Below are 14,330 nucleotides of genomic sequence, written 5' to 3'. Positions count from 1 at the left end.
ATAGCAAGTAAAAGGAAATCAAGTGAAAGTTGATCTCTTTTTTTAAGTAATAATAAGTATCAACAATATAAAAGCATTGGGAAATGGAATGGTTGGAATCAGTTGGGCTAAAATAAGTTACACAAGTATATATTTCACTTCTGAGTGTAGACTACAAAGCATGGTGCCTACCTCTCAGGATCTGAGTGCTACTGACCTCTTCTGCCTGAAGGTGACATAAGAGGAAAAGAGCCACTTAATATACTTTGAAAGACAGGATCTGGTAATTCTTTTTCTAGTTCCGTAGACTCTTCTGACTGCCACCAGGGAATGACTCCTGCGATGCCACATGCCCCGCCTGACTCCTTTTCATAGAACCAGTCACTCTGCTCATCATCACCTGCACAAATATAATAAACCATAAACCCCACCACCACCAAAGATTTGGGTTTAACATCAGGAGAATGCACACCTATAAAAAATCCGCAAAATTATTTTTCCTTTAACACAGCAGCTCCATTCCAGGAATGGTTTTTAATGGCACAACAAGCATTGCCATCAATAAGAACACATAAAATGTAATGTTTTAGAACCAATTTAGAAATGTGAAAAACAATAATAAACTGCTTAATCCTTTGGCAATAACTGCAGGGAAATCCATTTAAGTTACTACCCTTTCCATATTAAGAAAAAACAAGCCTTAATCTCCTGCAGCGAATTAAAAGGTATAAAACTGTGAAACTCGTTCTTTGCAGCTGATAATGGTATATAATTAGCTTAATTTCATGATTTGTATGGAATGTAAAAGGGGAAACAATCATGAACAGATGTGACTAAATGAAATTAATCTGATTAAGTTCATTAAGAAATAGTTTTGAAAAAGTTGATTTTAAATGAAAAGTGACAGTAGCATGGGTATATTGAGAAACACTATGCTATACTGACACAAACACAAACTAGCAAGTATGACGTATGAGAGTATTTAAAAGTCTCAATTCAAAGGGAACAATTAATTAAAATTAAGGTATAAATATTTCTTTAGTGGAAGTAATGATTTTCCCCTCTTTCATTAAAGATAAGAAATGAAAGGTAATGATTTTTCTAAAATATGTAAGCATGTAACTTTGCAGCACAAAACAGATGACTACTAAAAATATAAAACATATTGTAGTTTAAAATGAATTTTTTTACTTCATAAGATCCCTCTAAGATTTTCTGAGATCCTTCTTTACTCATGTTGGCTTCTATGAAAATCATCTCAACATTTTTATTTATTTCAGAGTCTTATTTTGCTAAAGATACACAGAAAATCACTCAATCTCAAATGCAAATAATTTAAATTTTTTTCTTTAATAAAGGTCTGAGGAAGATTCAATTTTAGGTGATAAACACAGCTTTTAACTTAATAACGTTCATGATTCTAATTAAAATGGGGAGAAATTTAACAGGTGATAAATAATACAAAGTTACCATGGCATAGAGGATAGAAAGTTGGCCTTGAAACTAGAAGGCCTGAGTTAACGGATATGTGATCCCGGGCAAACCCATAATCTGTTGGCGCTCTAGGCAACTCTCTGAGACTATAAACTGTAAAAGTATTGACCTGAATTGGTAGAGGGAATTTCCTATACCAATTAAATTATAAGACCAGTGTAGATTTCTCTCATCAGATAATAAGAATCACTGACATGATTCAAATGGGCTATTAAATTACTTTTTAACTAAAAAAAAAACAACCTATAAATAAATTCAAAATAATCTGTTACTAACAATGTATTTAAGTTCCACAAATCAGTTTTAGAAAGTAAGACATTGAAAAAAAAACACTGGTGTCAGACTGAATTCAAATGAGTGATGTTACCTTCCTGGTCAAGAACATATAAGTTGACTTATATGTACAAGAATATTTATAGCAGCTGCTTTTGTGGTGGCAAATAATTGGAAATTAAGGGGAATTGAGGGAATGGCTAAACATATTGTGGTGTATGACTGTGAAGCAATACTATTGTGCTATGAGAAATGATGACCAAGATGTTTTCAAAAAACCTGGGAAGACTTATATGAACTGATACAAAGTGAAGTGAGTGGAACCAGGAGAACACTGTAAATAACAGCAATACTGTATGATGATCAAATATGATTGACTTAGCTATTCTAAGCAATACAACGATCCAAGACAATTCCAAAGGACTTATGATAAAAACGAATGCTATCCACCTCCAGAGAAATAATGGAGATGATGTGAGTCTGAATGGAGATTAAAGCATACTTTTTAACTTTATTTTTCTTGTTGATGGTGTTTTTTTGGTCTATTTTCTTTTGCAACATGGATAACATAGAAATATATTAAGCATAACTATGCATGTATAATCTATAACAATTTGCCTGTCTTCTCAAGGAGTGGGGAGGGAGAGAGGAAAAAAAAAATTGAAGTTCCAAATCAGAAAAAATGAATGTTGAAATAAATGTTAAAAATTGTTTTAACATGTAATTAAGAAAACAAAAAGACAGTCATCTCAAAGAACTGAGAGTGTAAACTTAAAATATTATGTATCATTGATTACAGTTTTAAAGCATTTTGTCACTTTGTCACTAAGAATTATTTTAGTGAGTATATACTTACTGCGTGACCGAAAATATAATAAATACATAGTGACAGAAAAAAATGGAAAGACAGAAGTTTCTTAAACTATTTTGTGCTTCTCAAAGATTAACAGCCTTTAAAAGATTTGGAAGACTGATTTTTAAAAATTAACATAAAAAGACATTTATAGGGATCTGATCTGGGGAAAGTTATCTTTTGGGAATAATTTAGTTAATCTTTATGTAAAGGTGGAAAGAAACTTGGCAGAGTTCCCTCCTACCTACTGGAATCTACTACCTTTCTTGCTGAAAAGTTTAAGTTAAAAATAAAGTTCTCATGAGTTTCACAAGTGGGCTAAAATTACCTTTGAAATTAGCCATAAGCCTACTGATGTAGAACAAATAATTTATACTAGAAATAAAACTAATGATCATTTCATTCATTTTACTACAGATGTATCACCATAGGGATAGATGGGCTGGAAAAAAGTTAATGTGATACGGTAACACTTGCAGTTTGTTTTTAAAGTTATAATTAAACTGTTTACTTGTTTTAAAACACAAAATGTTTAAAATTAATTTCTTTTAAATAAACTTGTTTTTTCTAGTAATGATGGACTAATTAGATGTAACTTCAACAAGATAAAATTTTTGTGAGATTTAAAAAATATATCCTAATGTATGATTTAGATTATTTCATATTCTCATTAAGATGAATAGTTTTAAAATATTATTATATTAAAATGAAAAACATTTCATTTCAGGAAAATATATTTTCAGGAATTTCTTTAAAAAGGTAGATGCAAAAAGTATGAGATAGACAACATTATTTCTGTTTCATGGTTTAGAGTTTTGAATTCAAGAAAATCATTTAATTACTTACAAAATGGATAGGAGGAATAAATGTCACAGCTGAATAAAAATGACAAATGAGTTGCAAATCCAACTATATTAATGCTTAACAGTTTTAAAGACAATTGTAATCAGTTAGAGAATGAGAACCACTCTCTTGTGAACTTGTTAAAAGAGGAACCAAATTGAAAAGACTGAGGTACATAAAGCTTTCAGAATACTAGTCTCAAAAAAAAAAGATAATCCTTCCTAATATTATAAGCTTTACATACTAGCTTTAGGAGATAATCAAGGGATTTAATTGCTTTAGGACATGGAGATACCTTCAGAGCACCTAAAAGACTAGCCATGAAATGAAACCTCAAGTCTACTAAGCAATATGTTTACTGGAAGATGGATTATGTAAGTCATCAACTCATAAAATAACTTGCAATGAACACAACTTTTTTTTTTTCAAAAGGAGGAGAAAATTAATGACATTTCAGTACCTTGTCTTCCCTCATCATTGGTGAACAAACCAGCATCAGTGCTGCTGAGGCTGCTGGAGTCACTGTAATAAGGGGGGAAAAGGAGAGAAATGGATCAAAAAAACAATTGATCTCTCAGTCGTAAAATTTTAAAGAGACAAGGCGGTGCTCAGATGGAACTTAAGCCTGACAAAGATCTGAAAGAAAATAAGATGATTTTTTTTAATCAAACTGCAAATATCCTGGTTCCATTAACTACAGAGCATATTATTTTTGGCACATAAAACCACAGGAATCTAATGGGACCCTGACAGTAAGCCAGATGTGACTGCAACGAGGTGCTGACACAATTGATGCATTTTATTATCTGCTTCCATCAAATGCTCACTGCTCTTTTCTTATGCTGTGCAATTCAGCTTGATCCCGGAACACCACTGCTCAATAAAATGGGAAAAATCTCAATCAAAAGCAGTCTAAGCCTTTCTTCAGCACATGAAATACAAGAGCCTGGAGATGGAATTACTTTTCATAACAACATTTGCAAATATTCTGGAAAATACATTACTTAAGAATTCACTGTATTTCTATTACTTAGAGAAAAAAAGTTTACAAAAATGAAAATCCATTAAATCAAACCTAAGGTCACCCTGAAAAAATTGTACACGACCAATATGATGATGATGGGAGAAAAATACAGGTTCAAATTACTTCTGTATAAGTTCTGGAGTTACAGTAGAACTGATATGGAGTAGAATACAGACAATAAAATTTAACATATAAATTAAAGTCAATAGGTACTCTTTCTTTATGCACATAAATGATTTCCATTAGTGCTAATGGAAGTTGTGGTCTTTTTTAGAAGATGGGCAACCTGTGTGGTTGAAGTTAGTTAAAACACAGCTCAGGATGAGGTTATAGCTATCTGTCAACAGTGGGTTCTATCTCTGAATGGGAAAAGACTTTTCCCTTCAAGAAATATGCTTTCAAAATGTTTTGATTTTTCTCGTTACTGTAATTTAGAATTTTAAAATTAGTCCTGAGTTTTACAAATAATAATAATGACAATGGCAAAACAGGTGATTTTTTTATGCAAAGGCTTAGTTTTGAAAATACCATGCTTTCTACCTAAGCTTAGAAAAATTTACTACAATTTCTTTAAAAATTGAAACTAAATTTTAGAAACAACTTGAAATCAGCAGAGATGCAAATTATACCCTGCTACTTACTAATTGCTGAATAAAAAATGCTGCTATTTGGCTTCTACAATTTGTTTTTACTTAGTCTTTTAAATTATTTATGAAATTTAGAAATATATCATTTATTACTATATAGGAATATTCTTCCCCTCCAAAACGGAAATATCTTCTTCACCATTGTCTTGCCCAAATTAAGTAATTGTAATATACTGTTCCTCCAGTGATTACTAATCACCAAAGACAATACTACACAAAAAAATTCAATATAAAATAAATATTACTCCTTATTCATGCTATAGCATCATGTTTCCACCAAATCCTCCTGTTCCTCAATGTGGCACAGAGGTAACCCTGAGGTCTCAAAGGTTATTTCAGTGGAGTACAAGTTCTAGATGATGCTACCGATACGAAAAGGCTTTTACTACAACTCTTACAGGAATTATAATGCCCATTACAAGGACCAGTCTAGGAAAGTTTGGAGAGGCTCATAATCAAAATTTTGGGTTTATCAGATGATTATTTTGGTCACAGGCATATCATGAAACCATTAACTAAGGCACAGAAGGTTTATGAATTGCACTGGACCAAGTACTCACAATGATAAAAACGACAGCTCTACTGAATCATTGTCTTGTGTTTTTCATGTCTGTAACTATGTAAGTTGATTTTTTTTTGCAGTCATCTAGAATTCAAAAATTGGCTTTATTCCACCATGTATCTAAGCAGAACTCCATTAAAACTAAGATCTTAGCTGTGAGATCAATATCTTCCTTCTCTTTAAAGCAAATCTTTTTTTTTCAAACTGACCGTTCCTCAATTTGCCAATTAATTATGTCAATGGCATGAACATAGTATTATTTTTTACTTCTCCTTTTCCGTCATTTAGATACCCATGTCTACTAGTCAACAAAGCCAAATGATTTTTTACTGTTTTTTTTTTCTTTCTAAAACATCCTAATCTTAACTTCAGATCTGGGTCAATATCATGCTATTCTGATCTAACCCCAGTTTCTTTCTCCTCTAATCTCCACTACTCTACTTAAAGAATCCCAAATACTTTTCTATTTTTTGATCCAGTAAGTTTGGATTCAACAGTTTAGCATCAATAGCCCTTTCCTTTTATGCACTGACACTTCCCTTTACTACATATACTACATGCTAATTTAACCTCTGTATCTTTGCTCTTACTATTCCACTTGAAATACCCTTTCTCCTCTTTCTATATTTCTAAATCCCTTATTTTCTTGATGACTTAAATTAAGATTCACTTCCTTTTGTAACACTAAGACCAAACAAGGTACATAATTACTCTCCCTTACTTTTCCCTCTAAGCACCTGTATGTACACAATCTATTCCCTACTAGCTTTTAGCAGGATGTTCTTTCTTAAGAATCACTCTCCAAAAAAATAGACAATAACTTAGCAAAGTAATAACATAGAAGATTAATCGACAAAAATCATTAGGTATTTTTTCTGTATATTATTAGCAAAATGCAAGGGAGAATATAAGAGAAATTCTATTTAAGATAACAAAATGCAGGGGCAGCTAAGTGGCACACTGAATAGAGAACCGGCCCTGGAGTAAGGAGGACCTGAGTTCAAATCGGACCTCAGACACCTGATCACACTTACTAGCTGTGTGACCGTGGGCAAGTCACTTAACCCCAACTGCCTTGCCTTCCCCCCTCAAAAAAAAAGATAACAAAATGTATCAAATATCTGGTAATTAACCTACCAAAATACATACAACCTCATACAACTACAAAATATTTTTGTTTTATAGAACTTTATAGAACTAAAAGCTTGAAACAAAACAAGTCCAACAATTGAAACATGGATAAATAGACTGATAAATAAATGTAAAGAAATATTATTGCATTGTGAAAAAATGAAGACATCAGAGAAAAACAGGCAGACTTGACAGAAGGGACACAGAATGAAGTAAAACAAAAGAACAAAATAAACAATAAGTACAACAATGCAAATAAAGCCAGTACAGATAAGCAACACAACTCAGTTCAAATACAATAGTTAACGTTGACAAAATACTAGGCAAATTAAAGATACATTCTCCCTTTCTAATAACAATTGATATCATACAAAAGTAGGAAGTAATTGGACATTGGTCACAATCAGTATCTGGCAGTTTGCTTAACTTTCTAGAGAATGTATTGTAGAATGAAGTTCAAATATCTTTTGTATCAAAACGAAACCAAACCAAAAAACCCAATGCATCAATAGGAGACAGCATGTTACAATGGAAAGAGTAGTGGATCTGGAGTCAGAGGACAATGGGCTCAAATTCTATCTCCACTATTTACATGTGTGACTTTGCACAAAGTCCTGAAACTCTTCAGGTTATCACTTCATCTACAAAATGAGGGTGTTGGATTATATAACCACCATTTTAGCCCTAAATTTATGAACATCAAAATACGTAACCAACTTTCATTTTTAAAACCTGCCCTTCAATTTTTCCATGTGCCACTTCTCTCATTTTCTCTGTGATAGTTGCTTGATTCTTCTATGTGAGAATTAAGATCCCTTACCATCCTGGGGTGTTTCCAGGATATGTATTCCAAGACTTTCCTTTGAGACTTCTACTTATTTTGTATATTTGCAGCACTTACAGTATTAGGGTTACACTGATTCAGTTCTATGAAGATCATAATCCTTGTATCAATGCTGTTAAGTATCTGCTCTGAATCTTATACTCTTAACAGAGTGGCCAAGGGAGCTGCCCAGAATCACAAAAACCATGTCAGAAGGAAGACTTGAACCCCAAACTTCTTCAATTCAAAGCTAGTTCTCTATTTACACTTCGGCTCCATAGGTGCTTATAAATGTTTACCAAAATGATGCTTTGACCATTATTAGAAGAATTGAATCTTGAGGGGCGGCCAGGTAGCACAGCGAGTAAGAGCACCGGCTCCAGTGTTGAGAAGACCTGGAGATCGAATCCCGGGCTCAGACACTTAGCACCCACCCAGAAACATCTGGCCTTGTAACCTTGAGCAAGTTACTTAACCCCAATTGCTTAGGGGCGGCCAGGTGGCTCAGCGAGTAAGAGCACTGGCTCCAGTGTCAGGATGACCTGGATCAAATCTGGGCTCAGATACTCAGCACCACACCCAGAAATAATTGGCCGTGTAACCTTGAGCAAGTTACTTAACCCCGATTGCTTAATAAAAAAAAGAAAAAAAAAAGAATTGAATCTTGGGGCAGCTAGGTGGTAGAGTGAATAGAGCACCAGCCCTGGATTCAGGAGGACCTGAGTTCAAATCCTGCCTCAGACACTTAACACAAAAACTAGCCGTGTGATCTTGGGCAAGTCACTTAACCCCAATTGCCCTCCAAAAAAAAAAGGCAAAAAAAAAATTGAATCTATTCCTTATGAAATAGACAAGATTTTGTTTCCACAAACTGAAACTAAGCTCCTAGGACTTCAGGGATATTAGGTAGGAATTAGGTACAGCTAAGTTTCAAATCCTTGCTCCTTAAGAACACTGAATGAGGTGTCTATTGCCCCCTGAATTTGATATTCCCTTGCTTAGACACTGTTTATTATTTAGAAGTAGTTTAACACTAACTATATCCCAGCTCTGTTCTCCCCCATCAACTGTTGACACACATAAAAATGGATTTAGAAATTACAGGCTCAATTCTTAAATATATCCACCCGGACGTTGGTCTTTCTTCTATTTTAGCTTTGGGTTATACTCAAGAGAAAGATGACTCACAAGATCTTCTCATGATTTTGTCACGCCATCCCCACTTTAAACAAGAAACAATCACAGAGTAGCATTTGTAATACACAGAAGACAGCTTAATTTTGATGGCACTGCTTTTTTCCTCTTGTTGCTCAGAACAGGGTGGAATACTCTTTTTAAAAGTTTCTCTTTTAATAAGCTATAGATAAGAGATTCATTGTTTTATATATAATTCTCTTTTCTCTATCCTTTGCATATGAAAATGTTTATTATAGATTGACAAAGATAATAAAACACAGTGGCGCAGTGAATAGAGCACCAGCCCTGGAGTCAGGAGGACCTGAGTTAAAATCCAGCCTCAGACACTTAACAATTAACATATGACCTTGGGCAAGTCACTTAACCCCAATTGCCCTGCCCTCCCCCTCCAAAAAAAAAAAACTATTTAAAAAGAAATAAAGGGGATGTTTTTTAACCTAGAGTATTCCAAGGTACTTAACATATACATTTCTACTATAAAAGATTTGTTTTTCCCCTCCTTCTCATGTTTGATGACATACAATGAAATTAGTTTAAGGGAGGTAGTTCACTTTAGCTTTAACATAATCTATCTAGTTTCTAGGGAGGCTGGTAAATTACAGACATTTCATTCAGTGGGAACAGAGGTGACACAAAGATAGTTGTAAGGCCTGAGCAGCTTTTACTATTGTATTAAAACATTCATTGAATATCTGTTTTGAGCAAGGTTCTTTGCTTGGTACTAGAAAGGAAAAAAATAATATTCCTATTTTTATTTAAGTCAAGTATTTCAATATTTTTTTCTTCTTTTTTAAAGCCAAAGTTGCTTACAGTAAGTTATTTGAACTAAAGGGGCACTTAAGAAACCCTTTGAATGACTAGTTTCATAAACTTTCTCCTTCACCTCGACTGACCCTGGCAATCTAAGAAACAAAAAGGTAAGAAAAAGAAAAATATGAGGCTTTTAAATCCATATGGTGAGAAGTAAAACAATGAATAATCAAAAGTTGACAGTCTTTGTACTTTTTTTCATCAATCAAAGATTATTACATTAAAATTTAGATGGATTAAAAATGATTGGTTATATCATGTAGTCATGACTTTTGGGTATAATTGCTGTGACTTCATATAAATGATATAGTGGGAAAATATTAAATTTCTAATAGTAGTTCTAATTTTAAATCATTCAATTCATTCATCATCAATTATGTAACTACTTACTATATGCAAGGCAAAATTCGAGGAATTGGGGGACACAGTGAAAAATATTCCATTACGTTGGGGTGGGGGGACACAACATATACACAGATAAGTTAATATAAGATGATTTGAAGACTGAGAATACCAACAACTAGGAAAAGAAAGGCTTCAAGCTGAAGATGATACTCAAGCTGCAACTTGAAGCAAGTTTAAGTTATTCTAAGTTCAAGTTCATTCACCTCAAATCCTGAGGTGAGGAATACGTTCTAGGAATGGGGGAAGAGGCAAGTATAGATATGACACATGTATAAGGAATCAAAGGAATAGCTAGAAGGTCAATATCACAGAATACATGAAGGGGAATAATCTGAAATAAGGCTGGAGAGAAAGGCTGGAGCCAGGTTGTGAAAGGTCCTAAATACCAAGCAGAGGAATGTACACTTCTGTTAGAGGTAACAGAAAGTTGCTAAAATATTTGAGTAGGATAGTAATATGGTCAGAACTGTATGTATCAAGGCAAGATTATTTTGGTAGTTTTGAAGAAAACAGACTGAAGAGGGGTCAGATGGAAGCAGGGAAAACAATTAGCAAGCTACTGCAATGATCTAGGTGAGATAAGATGAAGGTTTGAACTAAGGTAGTGAGCCTAGAAATATAATATGGCATTAGACGTGTAATCCTAGAACAGAAAAGATGGTAACAAATTGTATGGGGGTGGGAAGGATGAGGGAGAGAGAACAGTAACAATGATTCCAAGGTAACTGAGACTCAGATGACAATGTGTGCAAAAGGTTTGGTCAATCTTAAAGTTCTATATAAATGGAAACTAGATTATCCTCATATTTTTTCAATGTAGTTCAAATAGAAATGCTTTTGGTACAAGTCACTATCCTTTTTGTTTTTGTTTTTGCATTTAACATTATGTGGCTTATTGCACAGGAAGATAAGGTAATTCTATAATAATGAAAACTCGGTTTGTGGACTAAATGAAGGTACCTTCAGGACAATTCTAGTAGTAGATATGAAGTGTGTGACGATTTACTGTACTTCATATCATTACCATAGAGTTTTGATTTCTTCTACTAGGTTTCCTTATTTTGAAAACCTTTTATTCTGCATAGCTGGAGATTTTGGCAAATCTATTTAAAAACATTGTTCTTCTGTTGATTAATGATATTCGGGTGATTATGAATAAGTTTTGTTTGTGACAAAATTCTGTTTTGAATAAAGTTTATTGGTTGAATTCTCAATAATATTTTGAGCTCTGTAATTATCACACAGGAATTAATCAACTATTAGTTTATGAAAAATAGTAAGCTTCTAACTTATAATTCTATCTACCAGGTTGAGTCTACCTAGGTCTTCAGTATTTTTCTTGCAGTAAAGTTGCTAAAGCTTTCTTCTTTTACATCCAGCACTGGCTGTTAAGTCAATTAATAAGCAGTTATTAAGTGCTTACTATGTGTCAAATGCTGGGGAATACAAATAACAAAATAATCCCTAGTCATAAGGTGTTCAAGACAAACTACACAGAATAAAGAGGAGATATAAATAAATAGAAAAGAATTGAGTAAGAGGTAGTCTGAAAAGGAGGGTACTTTCAATTGGGGGAATTGAAAGCTATGTCTCCAAAGAAAGGAATTCCATGAGGTATAGGTGAGAAAGAAAACATTCATAAGTGAGAAAGGAAAAAGGCACAGATAAAAGAGATACAAGGTGGTCCACAATAACAGAGAGAAGGCCAGTTGGGCTGGGTTGCAAAATTCAGAAAGGAAGCAATATTCAACGAGGCTGAAAAAAACAAGTCAGGGTCAACTTGTGAAAGGGTTAAAACTTAGTAGAGAAGTTTATATAGCAAAAGGGAGTCACTGGAGTTAAGGAACCTTAAAGAAAATCACTTTGCCAGCAGAGTATAGTGGGGAAAGACCTAAGATAGGCAAGGCAATAAATATTTGTTAAGTACTTTCTATGAATCTGGCACTATGCTAAGCACTGAAGATATAAATACAAGCAAAAAGAAAGAGTCCCTGTCTTCAGGGAGCTTGCATTCTAATGGCAGAGGTCAAAACACAAAAAGGGGGCTAGAAAGCAGGGATAAGGAGAGGAAGGTTGTCATGCAGAGGCATGGTGTCAAAGTCCAGAAAGTCAGAAGTAGAATGAGGAGGATAATGAAAGTAGACTGACCTTGGAACTTCACCAAGATGGAGTCCATGGGAAGAACTCACCAATAGGAGGAGGAGGACAGCATGGCAGAGGAAGGTTCCAGGCTGAGGTCATGGGGACAAGGGAGATTCCAGAATTAGGAGGCCCCAGGCTATAAAGGGAGTTCTAGGGGAAGATGGCAGCTGAGGGATAGTCTATAGAGAGACTAATTAGAAAGCTGTTGCAATAGTCTAGGCAAGAAGTGATAAGGACTTGACCTAAAGCAGTAGCTATAGGAATAGAAAGAAAAAGTTGGATGCAAGATGCTGTGGAGATAGAAAGACAAGATTAAGTAGATGACTGACTGTATAAAATGAAGGAGCTGGGAATAATGCTGATAAAACTTTGGAGACTGAAAAATGGCAGTGTCTCTGAAATATGGATGTTTGGAAGAGGAAATGATTTAACTGAAAAAGGAAGGAGAGCTGTAGATTGACAGCTTGAGGGGATGGTGGGGACTAGGGAATGTTTTTAAAGGATTATAGACACTCAAGGAACAGAATGAGACATACAAATTTTGGACATGGTTAATGTGTAGATTTGGTTTACTTGACTATGGATATTTGTTACAAGAGTTTTCTTTACTTTTTTGCCCAGTGAGGAGAATGGAGAGAAGGGATAGAAATAGTATTGTCAAAAAAGAAAAGAATCATCAAAGCATTTTTTTTAAGGTAGAAAAGTGAATAGCAGGAAGTTGAGTAGGAAATGAAATTAGGTCAATGCAAAAGTAACATACTGAAAGTATCATATACTTAGTAAAAAAAATTGTACATACTAGATTTGTGGTTTTGTGTGTGATCTTCATTACTTTTTAATACAAAAATGGTAATCTTATTTGGCTTATTAAATTGAGAATAAAAGATAATTTAAAAAATAAATAATGAGGGATAAAGATTTTTGAAGGCAGTAGAGACAGAACCAGAAGATAAGTGAAGTTGAAGTTTGGGGAGATAGGGCAGGAAAGGATGGCTGAAGTCATAATTAACTAGTCTTAAGATAAGAGGATTTCTTAAGGATATGATCATGATTAAAATCACTACTATTATTTCATTTTTCTCCTTTTTGATGGGGTTCAAATAGAAACAATACAAAGTCGAATGACTACCCTACTATTAATCTTTTATATTTAATCTTATAGAGATGATTATACAGGTATAGAAAATGCCAGCTCATATTTAAGATATAGTGAAAACATCTTCAGAATAATTCAAACAGCAAACAAAAACAGAGATGACATGCACTTTATCCTGTTCCAAATAGTTCTAATTTCTTCCTTATATCATGAAAGGGTTTTTTTTTTTTTTTGGAAAGTTTTTCATTTAATATAGTTTAGAAAATATGAATGGTTGATAAGGCCACATCTATTAAAATTGTTCTTAAATTTTTATGGTTAAATGGTAAGTCGGGACAACTATACACAATAGTTCTTTCTATAAGAATGTTCTGGGTCCATTGCAACTTATTTGATGAATTCTCAAGGATATTTTGGGGGTCTGTATTTGTAATACAGTATTTCTTTTCTTTGTAGCATATATAGGATGGCAAGCTTCCGGTGTATGATTTTAGCCACTTGATAGTATCTTTCTAGGTTATCCTACAGATGCTAAATTTTTACAACTTACAGTTAATGTTGCAATTTCCACCATTTTATTGTAAAATTTGCATCACACATGACAGGCATTTGTTTGGTGCTTCCTTCTTAATATATTATTGCTTGAGTTGTGGCCCATGTGTATGTGGCCCTCTGTGGCATCTATTGATTCTTCTCTTGAATCTTAGACATTTCACAGGCACTGTCCGGAATAGTATTCAACAAATCAAGTGGCATATAACTATTGTCTAACTTTATCATGGCTTTGGGAAAGAAGTCAGTTTGTTTCAAGATTATTTCTGTAAAGTATTAACCTATACTATATGTTCTCAGAATTCCTGTTAGTTCTCCTCTTTCCCTCCCCCTATTTAAAATGAGGAATATAGCTGCCTTAGTTATTAACATTTTATGGGGTTTTGTTTGGACTTCTTAATTGGCTGTCATCCATTCATCCAAGACATAAGTATACATTAAGGGTAATATGTAGGTGTTGCTATGTTATCCAGTGCTTTTATTTAGCTCCTAAATTCTA

The 14,330-nt window shown here is 33.7% G+C and overlaps 1 protein-coding gene across 6 annotated transcripts in view; it reads right to left on the bottom strand.

Annotated features, from left to right (window-relative positions):
- Positions 1-14,330, bottom strand: part of GPATCH2 (G-patch domain containing 2) — a 258,389-nt gene that overhangs the window by 220,644 nt on the left and 23,415 nt on the right. For all 6 annotated transcript variants that reach the window (XM_069066026.1, XM_069066021.1, XM_069066020.1 and 3 more), the window contains 2 exons: positions 3,903-3,964; positions 197-379 (listed from right to left, as the gene is read on the bottom strand). In XM_069066026.1, coding sequence (XP_068922127.1) covers positions 197-379; positions 3,903-3,964 — 245 coding nt within the window. The remainder of the gene's footprint in view (positions 1-196; positions 380-3,902; positions 3,965-14,330) is intronic.

This window comes from Petaurus breviceps, unplaced genomic scaffold (genome assembly GCF_028583685.1).
Source record: "Petaurus breviceps papuanus isolate PSGF00001 unplaced genomic scaffold, PetGlider_PUasm1.0 90702, whole genome shotgun sequence".
Taxonomy (NCBI): Eukaryota; Metazoa; Chordata; class Mammalia; order Diprotodontia; family Petauridae; genus Petaurus; species Petaurus breviceps.
Note: the sequence above shows the minus strand (reverse complement) of the source record. Positions and strands in the feature narration are given on the sequence as shown.